General features: G+C 47.4%; 1 protein-coding gene across 3 annotated transcripts in view; it reads right to left on the reverse strand.

Annotated features, from left to right (window-relative positions):
* Nucleotides 1-24,427, reverse strand: part of Ripor2 (RHO family interacting cell polarization regulator 2) — a 111,593-nt gene that overhangs the window by 23,022 nt on the left and 64,144 nt on the right. For 2 of the 3 annotated variants that reach the window (XM_050142436.1, XM_050142435.1), the window contains exons 7-14: nt 23,231-23,380; nt 22,204-22,267; nt 14,345-14,388; nt 11,600-11,725; nt 11,206-11,354; nt 10,790-10,919; nt 5,656-6,324; nt 1,819-2,003 (exon numbers count right to left, since the gene is read on the reverse strand). In XM_050142436.1, coding sequence (XP_049998393.1) covers nt 1,819-2,003; nt 5,656-6,324; nt 10,790-10,919; nt 11,206-11,354; nt 11,600-11,725; nt 14,345-14,388; nt 22,204-22,267; nt 23,231-23,380 — 1,517 coding nt within the window. Of the gene's footprint in view, nt 1-1,818; nt 2,004-2,056; nt 3,349-5,655; nt 6,325-10,789; nt 10,920-11,205; nt 11,355-11,599; nt 11,726-14,344; nt 14,389-22,203; nt 22,268-23,230; nt 23,381-24,427 lie in introns of those variants that run through there. The other variant, XM_050142437.1, reaches the window with a different exon arrangement.

Consider the following 24,427-nt stretch of genomic DNA (forward strand, 5'->3'; position numbering starts at 1 on the left):
AAAAAAAGAATCATGTTTAGTTTACACCCCGGCAGGCAAGGCATATTTAAAACATAAACACAAAGCTGGGCAGTGGTGGTGCATGCCTTTAATTCTCTGGAATTTGTGAGTTCCAGGCCAGCCTGGTCTACAGAGTGAGTTCTAGGACAGTCAAGGACTATACAGAGAAACCCTGTCTCAAAAAAACAAAACAAACAAACAAACAAACAAAAAAAAAAACAAAAAAAAAAACAAACCCAAAATCAAAAAACAAAAACCCCCCAAAAAACCCATAACAAAACATAATAAAACAAAAAACCAAACCATGTACACAACTCACATATACACTTGTGCACATAATACACATACGCTCTCAGTGCATACTCAGTCACACACTACACAGGCTTGCACAGTCCATATACACACATTCATATACACTCCCATACATATGTGCACATACATACATGCATATACTCTAATGGGTGTGCACATTCTTCTACACATATGCATATACCTCTTCCTAGTGCTTCTGATAACATACAGCAAGACCAATTTGATTAGACAGATTTAAAAATCAATGTTCTGTAGAATGTACGAAAGAGGTGATATATTTGTTAAAAATGCTGCAGTTTAGAGCTGTACCTGACACTTTTATACAAGAACTAAAGCTAACAGGGGTGTAGAAAAGTTTAAGTGAAGGAATATTTTGCAAATTCAGTCAAGCCAAAGAAATTTCAAGGCAGTATGAAGAACCATAAATTAAATATCACATTTTCTACATGGAATTTCCTTTTATTTTCCGTTTGCTCATATATATGAACAAAAACTTTATGTGTGTGTGTGTGTGTGTGTGTGTGTGTGTGTGTGTGTGTGTGTGATATCTTATTTTGGAAAAGAAAACCTCTTGGCAACAACAGAAACCAAAAGTAATAGAGGACATCATCCCTTCCTCTGTTACATGTTGGTGGATCCTTTCCTAGCAGGTGAATACCATCCATTAAGTTTCTTTTGCTTAACATGAAATCACCAAGTGGGCCCGGGATCTGGTTCTAAGAACTTTGGCTTGACTGTAGGAGGACACCTGACAGAGAAGGTGACACATTTTCTACCCGGGGGGACATAGATCTAATGGGGTGTCAAGCATCCATCCTTACATGATAGGGGAACTTAAGCCTGGCTTTGGGAAGCACACCAGTGATTTCAACCTCTGCAGAGATGAGCTGAAAGGAAAGAGAGAGGATGCTGAGAAAACAGCTTAGCGAACCAAGGCATTGGAAGTCTGTGGTGCAGCAGGGATGGTGGGTCCAGGCCTGGTGCTACCGGCTTGGCTAATTCAGAATGTCCTGCATGTGGTCGTTGTATACCTGCATGTGTAGACCCTCACCACACACCGCACATGTCTGTGTACACAAATTCACATAGACGCTTCTTCTGCTAAGAAATACAAGGGGCTGTGTTCCCTATGTAACTTCCAATTGTCAGTAGAATTTAGAAGCTGCACTTGACGATCAAAAGGAATGCAGGTGTGCCCGACCTTTTGACATTCTGATACAATACCATCATCTACGAAAGTCCACGCTCAAGAACCGTGCAATCTAGATACTAACGGAAGTCACAAAATAATGCCATGATGTCCTACGTAAGTTTATGGTTTTGTGCTGGACTGCACCCAGGGCTGTCCTAGGCCACGTGTGCCTGCCTGTGGCTTGTAAGGACGAACATGACAGCAAGGACCGTGCCATCCTGGAGCTGCGAACCAGGTTGCCTCTCACGGTGACGAAGGGTGACTGTGTCAGGTGTGATGGGAGAAACGTAAGCACTGGCTGTCTCTACACTCACCCAGGCTTCTCGGTCTCAGTGTCTGAAAACACAGAGTCTGCTCCTCCTCCAATGTGGCAGGCCTCATCCCCGTCCTCGTCCTCTTCGTCAAAGTCAGAGGTGTTGAGGAAATCAAAGCTTTCTAACGCACTCTCAACTGTCAGACTTAAGCTGGAGGATCTGCTGCGGCTGCCTGCCGGCTTGCACTGCAAAGGCACAAGGTACCAAGGAGACCATCAACACACCAGGGGGACCAGCAGGACTCCTGGCACCCGTGGGAAACATGACACTTTCTTAGTTTTCCAAGCTTTTATTTTTGGCTGGCATTTAAAGTCTTCATCTTGGGAAACAGAAATACAACCGCAGAGAAAATGGCACAACAATTGTGATTTGGTCTAAAATAACCCAGAGGGAAGTACACAGGACTGGATGGAGGTCAATTGGCCACTGGGGGTCACTGGGGATCTCAGGGGGGGGGTCACTGGGGGTCACTGGGTGATTGGCAGATCTACCTCTGTTTGAAGTTGTATTGCTATAATAACAACTTTAAAAAATGATAACCCGAAAGTCTTGGGAGACAGAAGTGATGTGTTCTTTTGGTGCAGTGCTCATGACCGAATAAAACAGAAGGAGCAAGGCGGCACCAGTGCATTCGCCTAGGCCCCAGGCACTCGGAGACTGGCTGAGAGTACCATTTGAGCTCATGCATTCTAGACCAGCCTAAATACAGTGGGACTGTCTCAATTTTTTTTTTTAAATCAACCCAACAGACAAATTTTAAAAGCCACTGAGTCATTGCTGACTGTTAACCAGAACCAGCCTCTTCTGCCGAGAGACAGTGTCTGCAGGGTGCCGTGCCTGGAGCTCTGTGTCTAAAGTATGCTTTAAATAAATGACAAAAAGAATTCAGAAAATGAACCCATCCCCCCTGGGCTGACTAGGAAGTAAGCCTTGCATTGATTCACTTGCCCAGGGCTGACTGGGGGGAAGCCTTGCATGACCATGCTCTATTCAAAGAAGCTTTTATTTTATTTTTTTATTATCATGAGCACTAGGCACAAGGAGGAACAAATGAATAACTTGGGCATGATGGGGAAATAACCCTGATTTCCCTAGACATCTGCCTTGAGAGGAACAAGTACCGACACCCCTCTGGCCAGGCCCTGGGACTGTGGGGACAGGTTCCTTCTAGAGCAGGTTGCAGGACATAAACTGAAGCCCAGCTGGCTGGCAGTGCCAGTAGCTATGGCCTGGAGACAGAAAGAAGCAGATCCACATATTCAAGAGGACTTGAGGTGGGTTAAACAGGACAAGTCCTGCAAAGAAGGCGCACTAAATGTCCTCTGTCCGGCTAGGAAGATCCCCTTGCTGATTCTCAGCACAAGGTAGGGAGGGCCTTGCGGGAATCTGTCCCAGACACTTGGGATGGCACAGAAGCACTTGGGGACATGTCTTTCAGTCTTTTAAATCACGGTTGTCTCATTCACCCTCAGTGATCTCCGTCCGGGAAGCAGAATCATTGAGTCTGTGATCCTCAAGATGTTTAGCATCCTAGGAATGTGAAGGAGGAAGAAAAAGAGAGCTTTGTCCTGCGGAAGCCACTCGCCCCAAACCTCAGGTCCCAATGATGCTGCTGATCTCAGGGAGAAAGGGGGACTGTTGTGAACCTGGCCTGTCTTTTGAGTCTTCTTTCCTAAGCCTGTGTACAAGATGTTGGCTTCAAACATCGGTCACAGTAAAAAGACAGGTGGATGAGGATTTCACTAGACAATACGGGAACAGTACCGGACAAGAGCAGGCTCAGCCAGAAAGGACTCTGAGGTCACCAAGGTTTTATAAGATGGACAGCTAGTGAGCCCACTGTATCCTGATGAGCTGAGCCTAATCGGTGCCTTAGACTGGGGCTGTCTCTTACCCTTCTCGCTGAAGATGAAACCCCACCACTGTCTTTCTTCAAGGCACCTTCTTTAGTGGGGTCAGTGTGCACCTCCACTCTTTGAAACGAGCACCTCTTGTTTACAAGAGACGCAAGGTGGAGCACCTTCCAGGTGTCCCCCACGCTTGAGCTCTGAGGGAACATTTTTTTAGATGAGTCCTACAGAGAGCAGATGCTACGGGCCCGTCCCTGCTTCTCGGAGGTTCTTTCTGTTGTGGAACTGCAGTGAAACTGGAGGACCTGGAGTGCCACAGGAGGCCTAAATTCTTATTCTCATTTGCTCCAGGCACACATCTTGTCAGGAGCTAGGTCGGTATGAGCAAATGGGGACAAAGAAGATGGTCAGGAAGTCTTAAGACTGTAGCTCCTGATATTGCAAAGGCCATGTAAAAGCATCTTACAGAGGAACAAGGGAACCTCCTATGCACTGGCTTTCAGTTTGCTGCAGCAAATTTCAAGCTTTTTGTATTTGAGGAATCCTATGTGACCACACAATCGGAGCAGGGAAACAGAGGTTCAACAACTGACCACATAAGCTGTCTTCCTATGCTACATTTAGAAAGAATTTCCAGCTGCATGTCAGGTGCAGACTCATTCTGATGTAGCTGTGATGCTTGATATTCTGTTTGAGGGGCTATCACCCCCTCCCTCCTGCCTTCACACCTTGTCCCTGCTTCAGCATCAGGGATGGATGTAAGTGTCTGCTGGAATTTGTGGTTCCCTAGCTCCTAGTATATGAGCAAAGGTGTTAGTGTTACTGATACCTTCGAGATCTCAGCTGGCAGATCTGGGTCAAGTTCAGGAGGGACTACCCTCAACAAGGGACACTGTGAGAAGAGAAGATAGCTCCATACTGTGGGACTAACTTCTCCAGCGTCCCTGGTACCCCTAGAAAGAACCTAACTGGTGGCATCTTTGAGACCATGTTGAGCAAACACCAGTATTTCACATTTGGACTTGGTACACCTGTGGGGGCAGTGGAGGATATGGGCACACACACATGAGGGTGTGCATATGTAGGCCAGAGGTCAGCCTCTAGGGTTGTTTTTGAGGTACCATCTTGTTTTGAGCCAGGGTCTCTGTCACGGAGCTCACTGAGTAGTCTAGACTGGCTGGTTGGCAAACTGCAGGGGTCCACCTGCTTCTGGGATCGCTGGGATTTCAAGCCCTGCTCAGCTGTTTCCATGTGGGTGTTGGGGATGGAACTCGGGTCCCCCATTTTCATGGCAAACTCTTCACTGTTGGGGGATAGCTTGATCCAAGACTTTCTCTGAGGCCCCGATGTATGAAGAAGAAATATAGTTCCCTGTCTAAGATGAGGAATGTAGTCTGGTAAGGCAATGATGACCGGGGGCCTGGACCTTAGGGGAACCTGTGACTTCAAATCCTGAGAACCCTACACATCCCTGCTAAAGGGCTATGATTATCAGTCCCGAGGCTGTGTGTGATCAGTCTCTGACGGACTTGAGCTGTGTAGAACATTGCTTGAATAGCTTCCTGTTGACTTTGTCTCATTGTATTGCTATTTTCTGCTGACTCTTGACCCATTTTTTTTCACTGAAATTCATATATGAAACGCTGTACTTAATAAACTTGCTTGACATAAGACTGCCTGACCCCAACTTTTCCTTTCATTTCCAGGTCCGTCCTCTCAGGAACCTGACTCTAAAGAATGACTTGTTGGTCCAGATCCCTTGGTCTTAGCCATTCCTAGACCTTCTTTGGAGTTCTTAAACCAAGCCCTAATCATTTTAGCTAGATTATTTGTTGTCAGGAAAATAAAAATGGGTAGGTGTGAGTGGAATTAAACAAATCACCTCCACGTATGTCCTGGGACAGGGTAAGATTTGCTATCTTAAATACAATGTTGGTTTAGAATGACTTTTCCCAAACCGAATCAGATTTTCCAGGAAGGTACTTACTTTGAGGACATCATCCAAGTGTGTGACTTCCTGGTTCAGATCCCGGAACTCTTTGTACTTCTCCTTGTGTGGGTCTAACGCGAGGAAGAGTCCATTGAAGGCATCTTCCAGGCTGCCGTCGAGAAAGGACCGGCCAGCCTCAGACTCGCTACCCACAGAGCCTTCAAAGAAAAGCTTCTCCATCACTATGGGCCCCTCGGCTGAGGTGAGCCTCTTCACTAGTTGCTTGGTGATGTTTCCTTCAAAAGTGTCCAGCTCCACGGGCTTGAGCTCAGAGGCCTCATCTGATTCCTGCAGGAGAGCCTCAGCAACACTATTTTCCAGGAAGAGGCTCTTTGCGCCGGACCCTGCGGTCACATCGGGCTTCCGGGGCTCTACCGCCTCACTCTTTGCAGGGGTCTTTGGCTCATGGTCCTCACCCAGGGAATTCCTGGAAGATGAGGAGCTGCTGTCCTCCGTGCCCTCATTCTGTGAGGACAGGCTGCCATGGGTGAGCTCAGCAGGGGTGATGGTAATCTCTGGATGGGTTGAGTGTGAACTGGAGGGTGAGGTGGCTGAGCTGGAGGTGAAGACACAGTCTCCGTCCTGCAGGTCACTAAAGCTGAGGGACAGTGGCCTTTTCTCCTCTGCTGCCTTTCCATTTTCAAAGATGTCATCTGGCAGATTTGACTGTGGAAAACGATACAGCACGATTCATCTCCAGACAAGAGAGGAGGCAATTAAGAAGGAAACTCTATAACATTAGCAATTTATTTGATGTGTGTGTGTGTGTGTGTGTGTATACAGGCAAAGGAAAAGGAAAACAAGCCATTGAAAACGGTTTCCATTGTTGGATCTAGGTGAAAGTTCATGGCGCTATTCTTAGGTTTGACATTTTTCAAATGTACTTTGAGGGTGAGTGGGGATGTTGCTTATTTTTATAAATCCCAGGATCTCACAGTACTCTACAGTCATCACTATGAATAGCACTACCCATCTTTATATTTATTATTTTTGTGTGTGTACAGTGTGTGTGCGAGAGAGAGAGAGAGCGAGAAAGAGAGAGAATGTGTTTGTGTGTGAGAGAGAGACAGAGAGACAGAGAGACAGAGAGACAGAGAGAAGGCACACATGTGGAGGCTAAAAGACAACTCTGTGGAGTTAGTTCTCTCATTATTTCCCCAGCGACTGATCTAAGGTTGTCAGCCTTGTATGGCGAAATACTTTTACCCACGGAGCACCTCACTGGTCCTTCAGATTGGGCTTTTAAAGAGCAGCCATTCCTCTCTGTATCTACCGATTCTAAGCCTGCAGAGTCAAGCAACCACAGATGGGAAGTATTTGGAACATGTACAGACCTTTCCTTCCCGTTACTCACTACAGTGGGATAACTCTTTCCCCATCAGTTACACTGATTTGGAGTCATATGTTAGCTCATAAGGAGAGGATCTGAAGTACAGGGGGGTATACGGAGGGTCTATGTGATCACTCCTTTGATGTAAGGGGCTTGAGCCTCTATGGATTTGGGCGTTTTATGGGGTTCTAGTATCAATTCCCTATAGATACTCAAGGATAGCTATACGTAGTCAGTGTTAAGCTAATGTCTGTTTTAATTGCATGTAAAGTCAAGAATTTGCACAGTCATGCCAGGAATGATCCCAGTGAACAAGGACAATGAGTTAACTAATATAAGCAAGATGGCGGCTGTCCTCCTCCGAGCCCGTAGAGACAGTGGCTCCCGGACACTTCTTCTACCTCTCAAATCCGAGTTCCTCTCTCTACTTTCAAGGTCTGTTACATCCTTACATCTCTAGTAAAGGGTAAAGGGAAGGTTTGTGGAACATATGGACGAAGGATCAAAGTCCTGAGTGCTGGGCCTTCTCTGAAAACCCTTTAGGCTCTTTATAAATGCTCATGTTCTTCATGAGGGCCTGTGTAGCCTCGCCTGGACTTCTGTGCACACACCACTTAGCTGCATCAGGGTGGGAAAGGAAGCTGCTGGCTCTAGCATAGCACTCAGTAGCCAAGGGCAATCTGTACTTATTTAAGTGGCAAATACTGAATTGTACTAAGTTCAGACGCCTGCTCTCACACACCTTCCAACAGGCACCCGCAGGAAGGAAACCAAAGTGGAATACTATGGCCTTGGGGGCTCTCAAAGTGGCAGGAGGATTTGCGTGCAGCCAAACTCTCCATATCTACCATCTACTTCATGACCTTGCAAACTACCCACACTGTGCTGAAGGAAATTCACTAGGCTATGTAACTGCAGAACTATTCCCCATGCTTCCCAAGAGTGCTCACTCCCTCGAAACAGTTTGGCTTTCATGGCACCAATCACAGTTCTCGAGGTGCAGAAGATGTAGCCTTGAAGCTGGAACCACCAACAGCTACCGTCTCCTAACACCTTGCACAATGGGCTCCAGGTAGCATAGTCCTCACAGACAGAGACACAGAATTCCTTCTTAGCTCTTGACTAGATTGATTTTACCTTGGTTGACAAAAGACACATTGGGAAGGATGTTATGAGATCAAGGTCCCAGCGAGGGAAAAGATGGTTCTAGAACCTGGTCATAGACTGGTGAGGCAGAGGACAGGAGGAAGAGACATAAGAGTTCTGGAAAGAATGTGGGACATTTTTTTTTCCAGACAGGGTTTCTCTGTGGCTTTGGAGCCTGTCCTGGAACTAGCTCTGTAGACCAGGTTGGTCTCGAACTCGCAGAGATCCGCCTGCCTCTGCCTCCCGAGTGCTGGGATTACAGGCGTGCGCCACCATCGCCCGGCAATGTGGGACATTTGAAGAGCTGTGGAGCATGCAGGAGGGGCAGAGTGGAGAGGGAGAAATGCGTTAGATGGCTATGAACAGATGTAAATGGTTGCCCCAAGGAGGTCTGTATTTTCCCAAACACTTTAGTAAGTGACCCAGTGTTTTCTAATCTTGCTTAAACTATGCTGTTAAGCTTCTACCAACCCTTACATGATGGTTGTTCATCATTGTCAACTGGTGTAAAACTAGAATCACTGTTGAAACATTCCTTTGGGTATGCCTCTGAGAGTGTTTCCAGAAAGGTTTAATTGAGGTGGGGATGACCCACCCTGAATGTGCGGTGGCAACATTCCACGGGACAGAATCTCAGATAGAATAAGAGGAGAGACTGAGTTGAGCATCAGTGTTTATCTGCGCCCTGACTGCTAACACAGTGCCATCGGCTGTATCACCTGCCTGCCGCCATGCCTTCTCCACCAGAGACCCCTTACGCTGTGGGTTCAGACAAACCCTTCCTGCCTTAAGTTGCTGCTTGTCAGGTGTTTGTCACGAGTGCTAGGGGACTCCAACATTCCAGTGGCCCTCCCAGGTATGTCACACGGGCATGACTATCTGTCCTATCTGTAGTTATGTGTACAAGTGTATCAGCCTATTGGTTTTTGGTATTACTTTTACACAGTTCCCAAATGGTCCTTCCTATTCTCCTCTGAAACTCCACGAGCATGTGTGCTGTCCTTTTCACCTTCATCTTTAAGTTCAATGAATTAGATGTAGTTGCTGTTATTCTTATTAGCCAGAGGTCCTTTAATCTCCTCCCAGGATAATTAAATGTGACATTGATTCTTCAGACAAAGAGCAAAATATTCCTCATAGGTATGTGTACCTGTCCATACATTCTCTTAAAAATATGTAATTCATAAAATAGATTGCCTATTAAGTTTTTACGAATCCCAGGATTTCCTTTACCACAGCAGGATGGAAAGAACAAAGACTGCACCAACGGAAGACAGAAGCTACACAGAAGCAGCTACCACGAAGCTGGCTTAAACCCTTTCGAGCCCTTGAGTGCCGGCTTTTGGAAGTCTGATGCCAGTGGTAAACCAGTTACCTTTGGAAATAACAATGTTTCCCGCCCTCATAGGAACTCAGCCTCTGGTGCTCAATTCCTAACCTCCCTGCCTCTACTGTCTGAGTGCTGGGATTACAGGTGTACCACCACACCTGGTCACATGGTGCTGAGTTTAGAATCCTGGACTCAAGCACTCTATGAACCGAGCTACACCGCCAGCCCCAATACTATTGTTTGTTTTTAAAAAGTGAGAGTCTTGTTACCATATAGAAAAATCACAGCATAAAACCAGGAATTGTTGGAAAAGAATGGCGACAGAGTTGCATGCATGATCATGCTTCCCACCCCAAGGACAGGACAGTTATCACCCAGCAAGCAAGACAGATAAAGCCCAAGAGTCATGCTGGGCTGCATGCATAGGCTCCCTGAAGTCAAGCACACCACTCCGGGCAGCCCGCACTCACATAGAATTCTAGCAGGGCCTTGGGGTTCAGGCTGAGGGAAGGCAGGTCACCGACAGAGTGGTTGTGGTGCAGCGTGGCAAAGAAAGTGTCTCGCAAGGCACTCAAGACAGACAGCCGCAACCATCTCTTCAGAAGTCAGGGCGAGATGGGGAAAGTTAGTGGAAAGAAGCAGGTTACTGGGTTTCCCTTGGTAGTTAGCAGGGCCTGATGACGTCAAGCAGGTGTCATTCGTGTACACGTGAGAAGATTAATGTCAAAGAATGCTTGGAAAAACCTACATGCCATTTCCCAGCCGAAGGGGAAGTAGAGTGAGGGAGAGACAGGCAGAGGAAGTCAACCCTGGACTCGGGCCCAGTGTGTCTCAGAACGTGGGTTCTGTGGTCACCGCGCAATTAGGATGACCTGTAGGAATTACTTCCCCTCTTTCCATGTGTTTATGTGTGTGGCGTGCATGCGTGTACTGATGTAGGTGCATGTTTACATGCACAGGTGAGGAGTTCCAAGGTTGCTATCAGGAATCTTTCTTGATTACATCTCCCCTTATTCCCCAAGGCGGGTTCTCTCAATCAAACCCGCTCTATGATAAGGCTGGTCTCACAAACCAGCCTGTTCTGGACATTTCCATAGCATCTTTTCCAGGCTGGAATTACATTTGGGCCATCACACCCACCCGGCATCTCTGTATGATTTGGTGATCCAAACTCTAGCCCTCACGCTTGTATAATAGCAAGCACTTTAACTGCTAAGGCATCTCTCCTATTCTTGAAAGTCTCTGCTGTGAGTGTTACACATTTCACATTCTACCAGAACTCCCCAACCTTATCAGCTCTACGCCAGAAATCACACTGAACTTACGAAGAAGGAGTGGTCTTTGAAGGTAGGAGTCTCTGGGGTGCCCTGGCTATACATGGACATCCTCCGCTGGAGAGCAGCGGTCTTGTTCCCAGGGCCTGATGATGGGGTTGTGTCCTCCACATCAAAGGGACTGTAAAACAATAGGTTCTCAGGTCAGCATATTTGTTAAAATCACCTATCATCATGGGATGGTGGAAGATGGCTTCTCAACTCAGACCGGTGAGAACAGGGCTGGTTTGGATGGCTCAGATTAGGCTGTCAGAAAATACAAAAAAAAAAAAAAAAAAAAAAAGAAGGTGTAGCAGTTTGGGTGTGGCCACTGCTCCGTGCGGACACCACGGTTTACACACCAGCCCTGAACAGCTTCAGCAGTCCGCACCTGCTTTTCTAGGGCGAACGTGAAAAAAGGAACTTACTACCAGGTGATTTCCAGGTTCAGCTTGATGGTACCAAGGTCATTGATGTCAACAGCCACCACCTGGGGGCGGGCTGCAAACAGCTCTTTGGTCTCGCAGGTCACGCTGCCTACCAGGATGTGAGTCGCCAGTCCTTTGAGTTCTGTGACCTGGTAGAGAAGGTGAGAGGAGAAAAGGAGGAATAGTATTTTCACTTTCCCGGCAGTCAATGAATTCCTTATTTCCGAAACACAGGTATCTGTAAAATGTTACTTTGTTACAGGTACTTTGTCTCCTGTCTTTGAGAGACTGTTCAAGTCTAAGCGGCTTTGCACAGACAGAAGCCTGTGTGTGGGATGGAGGGTCCCCACCCAGGGATCATCAGGAAAAACAACAAAAGGCAGCGATGCCGTACCTTGATGGAAATGAGCCCGACTATGAGGGGCAAGAAGACCGTTTCTTCTCCATCCCAGCTCTGTTTGCCATTCACTTCTATTTTGCCCTTCAGTTTCCACCTTTGCCGGCCATACTTCATGAAAATCTGGGGTGAAGACATTAGTTAGGGAGCCTCATGTTCCATCACACTCCATTTCTCTCCCAGTGGCCAAGATCCAAGAGCCAGGAAATAGGCACCTGCCCTTCATTCCTCTTCCCACCCCTAAGCCTGGGTTCTCAGGGGAGCCCATGAGGGTTTGGAGGTTTAATTGATTTGTTTATATACTTGAAATGGGGTCTCACTATGTCGCTCTGGTTAGCCTGGAACTCACTAAGTAGATCAGGCTGGCCTCTAAACTCAGAACTCTACTTGTGTCTGACTTTTTTTCTTAAACATTTATTTATTAATTATGTATACGGTGTTTTGCCTGCATGTATGCCTGCAGGCCAAAAAGGGGCACCAGATCTCATTACAGATGGTTGTGAGTCACCACGGTGGTTGCTGGGAATTGAACTCAGGACCTCCTGACTGTGCTCTTAGCTGCTGAGTCATCTCTCCAGCCCCTGTCTGATTCTTGAGTGGCTGGCTATTTGTTATAGGCATATCGTCAGCACACCTGGCCTAGTCAAGGAGTACATTCTGCTTCTGTAGCTGAGGGTGTGGAAGCTTCTTTAGTAAGACAGCATAGCAGCAGCTGGAGAATCGACTCAGTGGCTAAGGACACTCGCTTCTCTTGCAGAGGACTGAGGTTTGGTTCCCAGCACCCACATTATGGCTTATAACTACCTTAATTTCAGTTCCAGGGGATCCAACACCCTCCTCTGGTCTCTGCAGGCACCAGGCACACACGTGGTATACAGACATACATGCAGGCAAGCATTCATACACATAAAATAAAAATAAATCTACATAGGTATTTAAAAAAGAGGTCAGGTGTTGGTGGAGAATGCCTTTATTAGCAGCACTTGGGAGGCAGAGGCAGGCGGATCTCTGAGTTCAAGGCCAGCCTGGCCTACAGAGTGAGTTCCAGGACAGCTAGGACTATACAGAGAAACCTTGTTTTGAAAAAGAGGTCATAGCCCCGTGTTAGTCTGCCCACTCAATGTGAAACTTGTCTTTGTCTATCCGGCATCACCATCTCAGCCATCAGAGCTCCTTGCTGACACCAGCTCTTTTAGCGAGACAAGAACCATCTCCAATTCTATTTGCATCCAGAAGGGAGAAATAGAGGTTTCTTCCGCTGAATGAGGGAGGTGACATTGGTAAAGGCTGAACCCTTCTGTTCTCCGGCAGAGAAGGGAAGCTGTTGTGAATGACCTTAGAGCCTTTGCAAGGAGATGACGAAAGTACTGTGTGCATGCTCTGAAGGAGAAGACAAAAGGCCTTTCTGTTTCAAAAAGATCTTGATTGCTTTGTTTTTGAGACATGGTCTTATTACGGGTGTCAAACCCCCCCCCTCGGCTTTTTGACATATGATTTCTCAGTGTAGACCTGCGTCTTCTGGAACTCTCTGTGTAGACTGGACTGGCCTAGAACTCACAGAGATCCACCTGCCTCTGTCTCCCAAGTGCTGAGATTCAAAGCATGCACCATCACCTCCTGGCAAGGTTCAGGCTATCTCAAGCTGACACTCTCTTCAGGTATGAGCTACTGTGTTGTTTATAAGTATGTTTTGATAAAGAAAACTCTACAGTCAGGTATTGGTCATGTCCAACCTTTGGACACGGTCAGATGATATTGTCACACACAAAGTTCACACTCAAGAACCGTGCAACTGAGTTATCAAAAATTTCCACACACAAATTATCTCCTAATGTCTGATGTTTACGATTTTGTGTCTGGCCCATGTTCCTGTTCTTGGCTGCAGGCAGTTCCCAGGCCATGAGCTGGACATGCCTGGTAGCTGTGTCCCTTTTATAGTCCTAAAACTTTGAATCAGCCATGATCCTAGATTAGATCTTGAATCAGGAAGAAAAACCGATACAGTGTAAAATTTTGGGGCACTTGGGAGACTATGAGCATAGACTATCAGATGGCATTTGCTGAAGAGGCAATGCTAAATTTGTAGGTGTTAAGGATTGTTGGGAGAAGAACTTAGCAATGAGGGGTCGTGGTTGCTGTGAGCAAAGTAGCATCCACATGGTAACGGGGTAAATGGAGCGGTCACGTTCTGTATGCGGGAGTTCTTAGATACCCTCCAAACTTCCTCACTGGCTCAAAGTGTTAAAGACAAATTAATCAAAAATAACTGGGCCCAGGCCTGGTAGTGTGTACCCGACATCCTAGCGGAGGCAGGAGGATTTCAAGTTCAAGGCTAGCCTGAGCAACTTTACGAAATGCTGTTTCAAAACCAAAAGGTAGGAGTGGAGAAATGGCTCAGCTATTAAGAGCACACCCTGCTTTTGCAGAGGACCTGAGCTCAGTTCCTAGCACCCGCACCAGGCAGCTCACAACTGCCTGCAACTCAAGCTCTGGTCTCTGCAGGACCTGTACTCCTGTCCACACCCACACAGACAGACAGACAGACAGACAGACACACACACAATTTAGTCAAAAAGTAAAACATTGACTGAAGATGCAGTTCAATGGTAGAGCACTAATCCTGGGTTCAGTTCCTGGTACTAAAACAGTAGAGGCAGCAGCAGCAGCAACTAAAAACAAAACTATAGACAACCCCTGTCCTTCAAGCCCCAATGTCAACATGTACACCAACATGTTACTTACTTCATATTGATCTCCAGGACAGAGGCGAGCAAAGCCAGCCAGACCTGTAAGCAAGAGAGGGTGCTGTGAGTCACAGAACACACGTCCCTCCTTTAGAGGCCCAACTGGTCAATGGTTAAAAACCCAAGTAATATATGAAACTGGAGAAGATTCAGATAACAGATTTGGGACCACCTTAAGCAAACAGCCTTTGCAGGGGATGTAGAGGGACTCCATCCATTAAAGCTGGAGGGACATTCCTTGATAGGGTGGCTGGGGGGGGGGATTGCTAGAACTGGGGAGGATGCTGGGTAGTTAGAATTCTGTGTACCTTGGGCAGATTTCAGGGTCAGGGCAACAGGACCAGAAAGATCTATTCTTTCACTGACCAAAATATTCCCATGAAAATAAACTGGCCTCTTGTTTTCCCTTCTGTTCCCCTCTGTGACACTGAATACTTCCCTTAGGAGTCCTTGTCCTTGTCCCTCACACCCATAACTTGACTGAACACACTCATTGTTCTGGTTTTCTCATCCTTTTTATACAGCATAACGACGCCACTGTTTATGGTTATGAAATTGCTGGAAATAGACTATAATGTACACAGAACTGTTGATTAAGGAAACAAACCAAGGGGCTGGAGAGATGGCTCAGTGGTTGTGAGCACTGATCGCTCTTCCAGAGGACCTAGGTTCAATTCCCAGCACCTACATGGTCGGTCACAAATGTCTCTAACTCCAGGATCTGACACGCTCACACAGATAATCATGCAGGCAAAACACCAATGCACATAAAATAAAAATAAGTAAAACAAAACAAAACAAAACCAATCCAAGCAACCAACCAATCACCAACAGCTTGCACCCTCCACAGAAGAGGTGTGTCTTAATTAGGGTTATCAATGTTGTGATAAACACCACAAACAAAACAACCTGGGGAGGAAAGGGTTTATTCGGCTTATGCTTCCACGTCACTGAAAGAAATCAGCACAGGAACTTGGGGTAAACAGCTGGTGCAGAGGCCCTGGGAGGGGGGTGCTGCTTACTGGCTCGCTCCCTCTGGCTGCTCAGTCTGCTTTCTTATAGCACCCAGGACCACCAGCCAGGGATGGCCCCACCCACAATAGCCTGGGCCCTCCCACATCAATCATTAATTAAGAAAACGCTGATTGCGTGGAGGCCTTTTCTCACTCGAGGGTCCCTCCTTTCAGACGACTCTACCTGTGTCACGCTGACACAGGACTAGCTGGCACAAGGTGGCTTTCCCTTCCCTGTGCCCTCTGTAAGTCATTTAGAAATGAATCGCTCCCCTTGAGGTCTGCTATGCAGCAGTCTGGTTCAGCAGCAAAAGCATCTTGTCAGAAGAGTTAGTCATCGTCTTGGGGCAGCTTGGGAGTCCCAGCTTTGGTCACCCCTTTTTTTTTTTCATAGCTATTTACCGAAAGACTACCGCAGAAGCGTGAAAATATTTATATACATTAGAATTTTCTCAGGAAAAAAAATTTTAGGACAAAAATGCCAGTGAAAAGTTTGGCACAGATGTTTTTCATTTATAGCCTTTGAGCCCTGGAAGGTTGTTTCTTGTATTTGTATATGCTTGTGCGTGCATGCATGTGCACACGTGTGCCTGGTTATGTGGAGGCCAGAGTTTGACGCTGATACTGATACCGTTTTTGCTCGATTGTTTTATCCTCCTTATTTTGTGAGACATCTCTTAATGAGGTTGCTGTTTGGTTAGATCGGCTGGCCAGAAAACACAGGGACCTACCCTACCTATCTGTCTCAACTCCCTCTGTCCCCCTCCCCCCAGCGCACAACACTATGCCCAGCTTTCAACGTGGATTCTGCGCTCCAGACTCAGGTCCTGATGCTCCATGCTGTCTTCCCTGCTCTGGGTTGTGTTTCTAGTAAACCACATTTTACTCCTGGAACATAACAAAGATGACGCCACACTGTGTGTTTTTACCGTCAATGAATGGCTCAACTAATAGGATGTGAGAATCTGGAATGAATGAATCTGCTTCCCCTTGACCTATGGGCGAGGTTATGAATAAGATCTGTAAGTCCAGGGAAGCCTCAAAATGGACCCACGTCTTACCACCGTTCGTCAGTAGATGGCAGCAGTTCACCAACTTGGCAAACCTTTCATTTGGCGAGCCCATTCATCTAGGACCAGCCCTCGCAAACAATTAGAAGCTAACGAGCCACTTAGGAGGACTCGCTGTAATAAAAGCAGGATTGGAGGAAGCTATTTTCTGGAGCATTTAGCGCCCCCCCCCCCAACCCCGTTCCCTCCACAAAACGCATCTGAAAGAAAGCATTGCTGGCTGGCTCTTATGAATCCAAAGTCTGATGTGCTAATTCTAACAAAACCCAACTGATCCTTTGAAACAGCTGATTAGTTTGGAGGTAATCTGCTGCCTGTTTACGGTCACACCGACAATAGGGGCACCGCTTAAAAGAAGCGGACCATGTACCATGCTAGGGAAGGTGAGAAGAGAGGGGAGTCTTTTTTAACACCCCCTTCTCAAAATTACCAGAAATGTCGTATGTGAAGACTTTCACGTGAGAGAGAAGGCTGTGGTGGTGATGGATTTTGGGCCTCACTGCCCACGTAATGAAAGCATTTTCCTGGCATTCATTGTAAGGCGTCTACCACCCTCTGGTGACATTCCCTGTAGGGTGTCTACCCCATCTGGTGACAGGGATAACAGCAGGGGGCAGCAGTCGGGAGGACCCAGTCCCAGGGAATGCTTCTCAAAGCCCCCCCAGGTGGCGGTACCCATGGTCCAGGCTACCGAATGAGCACCTAGCTGGGGCAGTAGCAGCAACAGCCTGTCTTTGGGGCCTGGCAGGGTTCTTTCAACTCTGGCCCAAGGCCCCGCTGGCATTTCTACAGCTCTAGAAAGCTCAGTGTTTTCTCAGCTGCCAGCTAAGAAGTTTTCATTATGGCCACTCAGAAGCCATCCCTGGGTTCCCTCTAACGGCATGCCCGGGAGGTCAGGATATAGGGACTTGTGTATTTGCATGGGTCTTCCATCTTCTCAATCTTCACACTTGCTCCTGGGTTACTGATGGAGCAGCTCTTCCACAGCCTGAGTGGAGGGATGGGTGCTGTCCCAGAATGACTATATGAATATGAAATGTCCCCGGACATGCTGGAACATTCGGTCACCAGCTGGTAGCTCTGTTTTGAGAGGTTCGGGAGTCTTCAAGAGTTGGGTCCTAACTGAAGGGAACCACACACTGGAGGGTGGGTCTTGAGGTTTATAGCTCTGCTTGCCTCTAGCCCCTGCATGACTTCCTGATCTACTTGGATGTACAAACCCTTGTCTCAGCTGCAAGACCCTCTAGCTACCATGGCTCCCTCTCCCACAGTGGACTAAATTCTTCCAAACTGTAAGCCACAGGGAATCCTTTCCCCTTTCAGAGAGTTTATCACAGTGGAGAAAAGTTGCCGAGAATACAGCCACATAGCTATAATGCCACGCAGCGATACAACCACAGAACTATACAGCCATGCAGCGATACAGCCACTCAGTTATACAGCCACACAGTTATACAGCCACATACAGTCACAGCTATACAGCCACAGAACTATACAACCATGCAGCGATACAGTCATGCAGTTACACAGTCACACAGCTATACAGTCACAAAGCTATAGTGCCATGCAGCTTTACAGCCACACCTCTATATAGCCACACCCCTATACAGCCACACTCCTATACAGTCACACCCCTATACAGCCACACAGCTACAGTTACCCACCCTCGTTCCCAGTGCACTAACTTCCTTTGCTTTGACAAGGTTTTGTCATGGAAGTCCTCCACTGTTTCCCAGTTCTGCCACAGCCTTCCAAAGCGTGGTACCTCCTACTTAAGGCAAATTGCCAAGTACTTAACAGTTGCGTGTCTTAACACAGACCTTCCTGCTCTACAGGCAGGTTCCTAGTTCACCAGAGGCTGACCTTGTTATGGTGCCTAGCTGACCTCTGGACACGTGTGCTCCTGGAACTCACTTTCGGTGAGGTAATAACCGAGAAGAAACCAGTTTTCTGTAAGAGGCTGCAATTCTCAGCTTCCTTCCTGGTTCGTGGTCCTGAATCAAGTTCTCTCTCCTCAGTTGGGCATTCATGAGTTTTCAGACTCTGGCCCTGTAGCTTCCCCACAGCAGGTCTACAGAGCATGTAGGCTACGGCACTCCCCCTGTCAGCTCTGGGCAGCTTCCCCACCTTCCGGGAGAGCTTACAGCTTATTTGTTCTAAGTCCAAGGTTACTTTAGGAAGCTCCCTTCACCCCCAGCCCACCAAGCGTCCCCTCAGTGGAAACCTCTTAAAAAAAATTTTTTTTTGATACTGTGTCTTACTTTGAAGCCCAGGTTTGCCCCTGCCTCAGCCTCTGCCTGTACCTCTGTTTCTGTCTCTCTTACACACACACACACACACACACACACACACACACACACACACACGCACCGTCCTCTTCTTCACAAAAAAAGACCTCGCTGCTCCTAGATTACTGAGTGCTGAGATTACAGGCATGAACCACCAAACGTGACTTAATTTTCTTTTTCTTTTGAGATACTTCACTATGCTGCCCAAGGTGGCTTTGTGCTCAGATCCTCCTTCCTGCCTCGGTCCTCAGCAGCCCCTCCCTCCCTCATAGGCTCAGGCTTCCACAGCACTCTGGCAATTTGACTGGCTCAATGGTCCATGTATGCCCACTGAGTGAGGATGTGAGACTCAGAGGGCCCCCTCCCCACCCCAGCAGCTGTGGAGATCAGGCCAGGGGCCACGAGGAGGCAAAGGCAGGTGTGCCTAGTTCAGTAGCTCTTGCCCCTGTGTCTTTATCACCATCAGCAGAACAACCACCCTTCATGTTGTAGCTAGTTGTGGGGTTGAGCAAAGGGGAAGTGTGGGAGGGTGTGTCGGGAGGAAGTCAGGGGTTGCCAGATCTGAGAATGTGATGCAAGGGGCTGGTTTTGCATATGGGGGGTAGGGGCTGGGGGTGCATCGTAACCAAAGGCAAAGGACAGGAGTGGCTCATGGGAGTCTAGGATGTCCTGGCAGCAGCGAGGTCTTCTTTTGTGGAGAAGAGAATGGTGTGTGTGTGTGTGTGTGTGTGTGTGTGTGTGTGTGAGTGTGGGGGGGGGAGAGGAAGAGAGAGATACAGTTTCTGAGTTTTTTACATTAAGAGAGTGGGGGTGAGATTAGGGCAACCAAGGAGGCAGATTAGAAAAGCGGGCAGAGAGAAAGAGAGCAGAGCAGACAGTTCCAGTATCTGCTGGCTCAGCCCAAGGCACCCAGTTCACGGCTGGTGGCCAGATATTTCTACCAATGGCAGAATCTCAATATCATCTCCTTACTACCTCCAGATTTAGATCACGTGGATAGTGGGTAGTCTCTTTCCCCTACCAGGCCTTTTGGGTGACTGTGTTTTAGGGTGAAGAGGATCCCTTCTGTAGGGAACAAAAATCTGTGTTTGAGCAATGGCTGTGTCTGTTCAATTGTTAAAACTTCTTCATAATGTGACATTAAGGTGGCCATGTACCGGCAGCTGAGGTGGTTAAATTTCCATGGTCAAATTGCTTGAATAAAAAAAAAAGCCTGGAAGGCTGGGTATGGTGATGGGTGACTAGAATCCTAGCAATTAGTGGGTAGGGACTGGCAAGAAAATCAAGAGTTCAAGGTCAGCCTTGGCTGTGTAGCAAATATTACAAGAGACCCTGTCAAGCAAGCAGGAAAGGAAGGAAGAGGCCTGAGAATCAGTGAAGCAAAACCCTTTGGTCTATCCGTGAGGGTGTTTCCAGGGTCAGTTGATTTAGAAGGTAAGACCCACCCTGAATGTGGGTGGCCACATCCTGCAGTCTGGGGTTTGCACTGAATCACAACAACAAAAGGGAGGTGCGCTGAGCATCAGTCCTTTCTCTGCTTGCTCCTGGGAAACTGGAGGAGCCTCAGCTGCAGGCTTCACAATCATGAGCTCTTTTACACCCTCCCTGCCATGACAAACCATAACTATGGTAAACCCTTTCTCCCCAGAGCTGCTTTTTGTCACAGAGACGAGGAAAGTAACATAGGAGCCAGGACCCAAAATTCAGTTTCAAGTCTGATATCAGCTTATTGTGTGACCTGTGTGAAGTCATCTAATGTCTCTTGGCCACCAGCTCCCACATATGAAACAGAAGAAATTATTCCTCTCATCAGAAATGGAAGCATCCGATATCAGTGAATGTCAGAAACAGAACATGGGCAATCCTTGTGTTAACAGTGACAAAGTAACTTCACTCTGCATGCTAGTCCACAAGGAACCAGGCTGCTGACAGAATCATCCAGAAATTGAAAGACCTTTAGAACCCCATACTGCCTGTACAGATTCTGAACTGCTGAGAGGAAGGGTGGGTCCAGAGTGGTTTTGAACCACTGACTCTGATGGAGACCCAAGTGGAAGCAAATGGGCCCACAGAGTTGGCAAGGTGCAGATGCTTGGCATGGGCAAGGTGCATGAACTCACCACATGTTTGCCTGCTGCCCTAGGAGATCACAAGAGGGCACCAGATCCTCTGGAACTGGAGTTATCAGTGGATGTAAGCCATCATGTAGGCACTGGGCATCAAACCCAGGTCCTCTTTAAGAACTGGTGTTAACTACTGCACCATCTCTAGCCCCACCCTGAGCCCCTTTGAAAGTCTCCCCTCTTCACTCTCCTTTTTGCAGAAAGTAGATAAGGTAATTATCCTCATTAGCAATCAGGGATCAAACTGTTAAACAAGCAACCACACTGAGAAAGGACCGTAGGGGCCCCGTCTGCTCAACTGCAGTCCAATGGGCCAAAACGTGGGAGAGAAAAGGACTGGCTGGGATGGTGCTGACCCACAGCCCTGATGGCCACTGTGGCCACTGCGATGTCAGCCTGACCATATCTAGGTGGTGCTCTCTTTTCTGAAACCAGGCTTCCTTTTTATGCTGAAGATGCTGTAGTCTAAACCAACGATGCCTCTAGAGCAGAATATTCTGTACTAAACATTACAGACTCACAGGACCCTGGGAGGGAAGGAACAAATGAAATGATTTATGTGACAGTAAGTCAGGTAGAGTGATATAGATCTATAACCCCAGCACTGAGCAGGCTGCGGCAGGAGGATTGCCTTGGGCTTGAGACCAGCCTGAATTACGTAGAAAAGTTCTGAACAAAAAGAAATATCCTAAGTAGATAAATAAACAGAGACGCCAATAGGCAAGTCTCGAATGTAGGACAGGGGTTTTTAGATTGGGGGAATCCGTCTGACAGCTAATTATAACACACGGGCCTTGTATGGGTCCTGACTGAAGCCAAGCAACCGTAGGCAGCATTTCTGAGACAGCCGGGGCCGTGTGCAAGCGAACGAGGTTAACGACAAAGGCTTGTTAATTCTGTTAGATGTGATAACGGGAGAACAGGACCAGGCTCTGCGGTTACATAAGAAGATGGCCCTATTCCTTCAGATCTCGTCACTGAAGTTTACAGGCCCGGGCTGACACACTTGGGTTTCACTCCTCTGGAGTTTTCTAGCTCATCAGAGGGAAAAGAAAACGTGGTAGAGTCTTGGTGATTACCGATTCTGGGGGATGGGTTGTGAGGGTTTGCTGTTTAGCTCACTCGGTTTTTCTGCCCGTTTAACATAATCCTACAATAAACGCCATTTCTAAATGTGAAGGCAAGAGTCAAGAAGAGACTCATCAGAATACCACCACGAGCGAGAGGGCTGAGTGTGACCTTATGTCTCTGCAAGGAAAACACAAAGAGCATGCCTTCTCAGGAAGCTCTGTGGAGCTGGCACCTCTCTCCTCTCTCTCTCTCTCTCTCTCTCTCTCTCTCTCTCTAAACGAGGAGAGATTACCTTTCATCTTGATGGAGAATTCTCCCAGAAGACTCTCCAGCTCCGCCTCAATGGTGCACATGTTCTGCAAAGAGCACAGGAGATGGAGTTAGACCCACCCACCCTCCGTGCTGCAGCTCCAAGCACAAGGCACTTCAGTAGTGACCGCATGAACTGCTACTACTGTCTCAAGAACCCAGGGCCACTAGGTTAACAACTGAAGTCGCCCATGCTCAGAATGTATGGATGCAGCCAGGGATGAACGTGGCTACACACGTGAAAGCGCTCTGAGCCGTGCGATTGCAGGTGTGAGAAAATCGCTTGTGATTTTCACTGCTTTGTAACTGTAGTGATTATTAGGGCTGTTGTAGGATCTTGTAATTCTGGTGTGCTCAAAATGCAGGTCACAGGGTTGGAGAGATGGCTCCGTGGTTAAGAGCACACACAGGCTGTTCTTCCAGAGGCCCTAGAGGGGTGAAAGCCTCCCTGTTCAGTGCTTGGACCCCAGGGACCATCAGAAAGCAGGAAGATACATTTCTGTTCATGGTTCTTTATCTTGGATAAAAATTTCTTATATACACATCAATAATAAACAAACAAACAACAACAAAAACAAAGCTGCAGGCAGGATGGATACCCACACCAATACCATACGTGGGCTAGACATCTTAACCTGTGTCTACTCTTCCTTCAGGGCACACTACAGCATTGGAAAGTGGATTTAAATGATGGGATGTTAAGCATCAGGGCTTGGCTTAGACAATTCCACCATTGTCTTGCTTGATTACAGTTTTTTCTCTGCTATACTAGGGAGGAGCTTCATGTCTGCCAGGGAAATAAATGCTCTACCACTGACCGACTTCCCCAGCTTTTACTTTTTCTGTTTTTGTCCTTTTGAGCCATGGTCTCACTGAACTGCCCAGCCTAGCTTTGAACTCACTCTGTAGCCCACATTAGCCTTGAACTTGCAGTGTGTGCTGCAGTTCGCCTTTTCCTGGCAGTCACTAACAGGTCAGGCACAGTCACGGAAAGAGACGACAGGGCTTACCTCTGTGTACTCCTTGTAGCTGCGGTTGATCTCGGACAGACTCTCTCGGGCAGCCCTGCTGGCAGGGGACGCCGCAAATGCTTGCTTCATTTTGCTGGCACCATCTTGGAGGCGCCGTTGGATACAATAGGCTTCATACAGCTCGTCTACCTGCCCGAACCCAAACAGGAAAGAGATCAATAACCGTCATGCTTGAGAGAAGTCCCACAGGCCATTGTCATTCCCTTAAAGATACACTGTATTGCTGTTCTCAAGAAGCAGAGTCTTGCCGAGGTGATTCCTTTAGACCAGTCACATACTTTAAGCACGGTGTGACACATTTTGCTTGTTTATTCTTTTCAAAGCAGATTTTGCTCGATCTTGTTTCTAAATGACATAAACTGAAAAGGCCTTTTCATGTCTTTGAGGCTACCACTGGGATTATTTACACTGACTCAGGTAGCTGGGCATACTGGCACCTGCCTATAATCCCAGCACTTGGGAGGCTGAGGTAGGAGGTTGTGAGTTCCAGGCCATTGAGGTCCTGTCTCAAGAAAGAAAGAAAGAAGAAAGGAGGGGAGGTAAAGGGAGGGATAGGGGCGCAGAGAAGTGGGGATAAATCTGTAGGTCTGTGGTGAACTGTGGAGTTAGCCCTCTGCATGTGAATACGCATTGGGAGAGGTCCTAGTTTTCCATCAAAGGGAAAAACTTATAGTACACAAAGCTATTATCACTTTGAGAAGCATTACTAACAGGTGATACCTACAATTTTGGAGTTGGCAGTTTAATTGCACACAAGTGCAAGCATGCATGCGTGTGTGCATGTGTGTGTGTGTGTGTGTGTGCGCGCGCGCACGTGTGCGCACACAGAAGGATCCAGCAGATGGTGCCAGCTGCTTTCTTCTATCAACCTATTCCTTTGAGGTTGGAGGGGTCTCTTCCTGAATGTGTAGCTTAGGTTTTCTCAGCTAAACTGAAGGCCAGCAAGCCCCAGCCAACTTTCTGTCTTTGCCCCACCTGGATCTGGGGTTACAAGCAGTTTTGGGGATACCTAGCTTGTGGCATGGGTATTTGGGTTGCAAACTCTGGTCCTCATGACTGAGTGATTGCATAGCAAGTACTTTTAACCACAGACCCACTTCCATGGGCCTGGAGACAGCCTTTACAAAAAAAAATTATTTTTAATTATGTGCCTACATACTGCGTGTATCCATGTGT

The sequence above is a fragment of the Alexandromys fortis genome, unplaced genomic scaffold, assembly GCF_014885135.2.
Source record: "Alexandromys fortis isolate MF-2015 unplaced genomic scaffold, M_Fortis_MF-2015_v1.1 scaffold_5, whole genome shotgun sequence".
In the NCBI taxonomy this organism is placed as follows: Eukaryota; Metazoa; Chordata; class Mammalia; order Rodentia; family Cricetidae; genus Alexandromys; species Alexandromys fortis.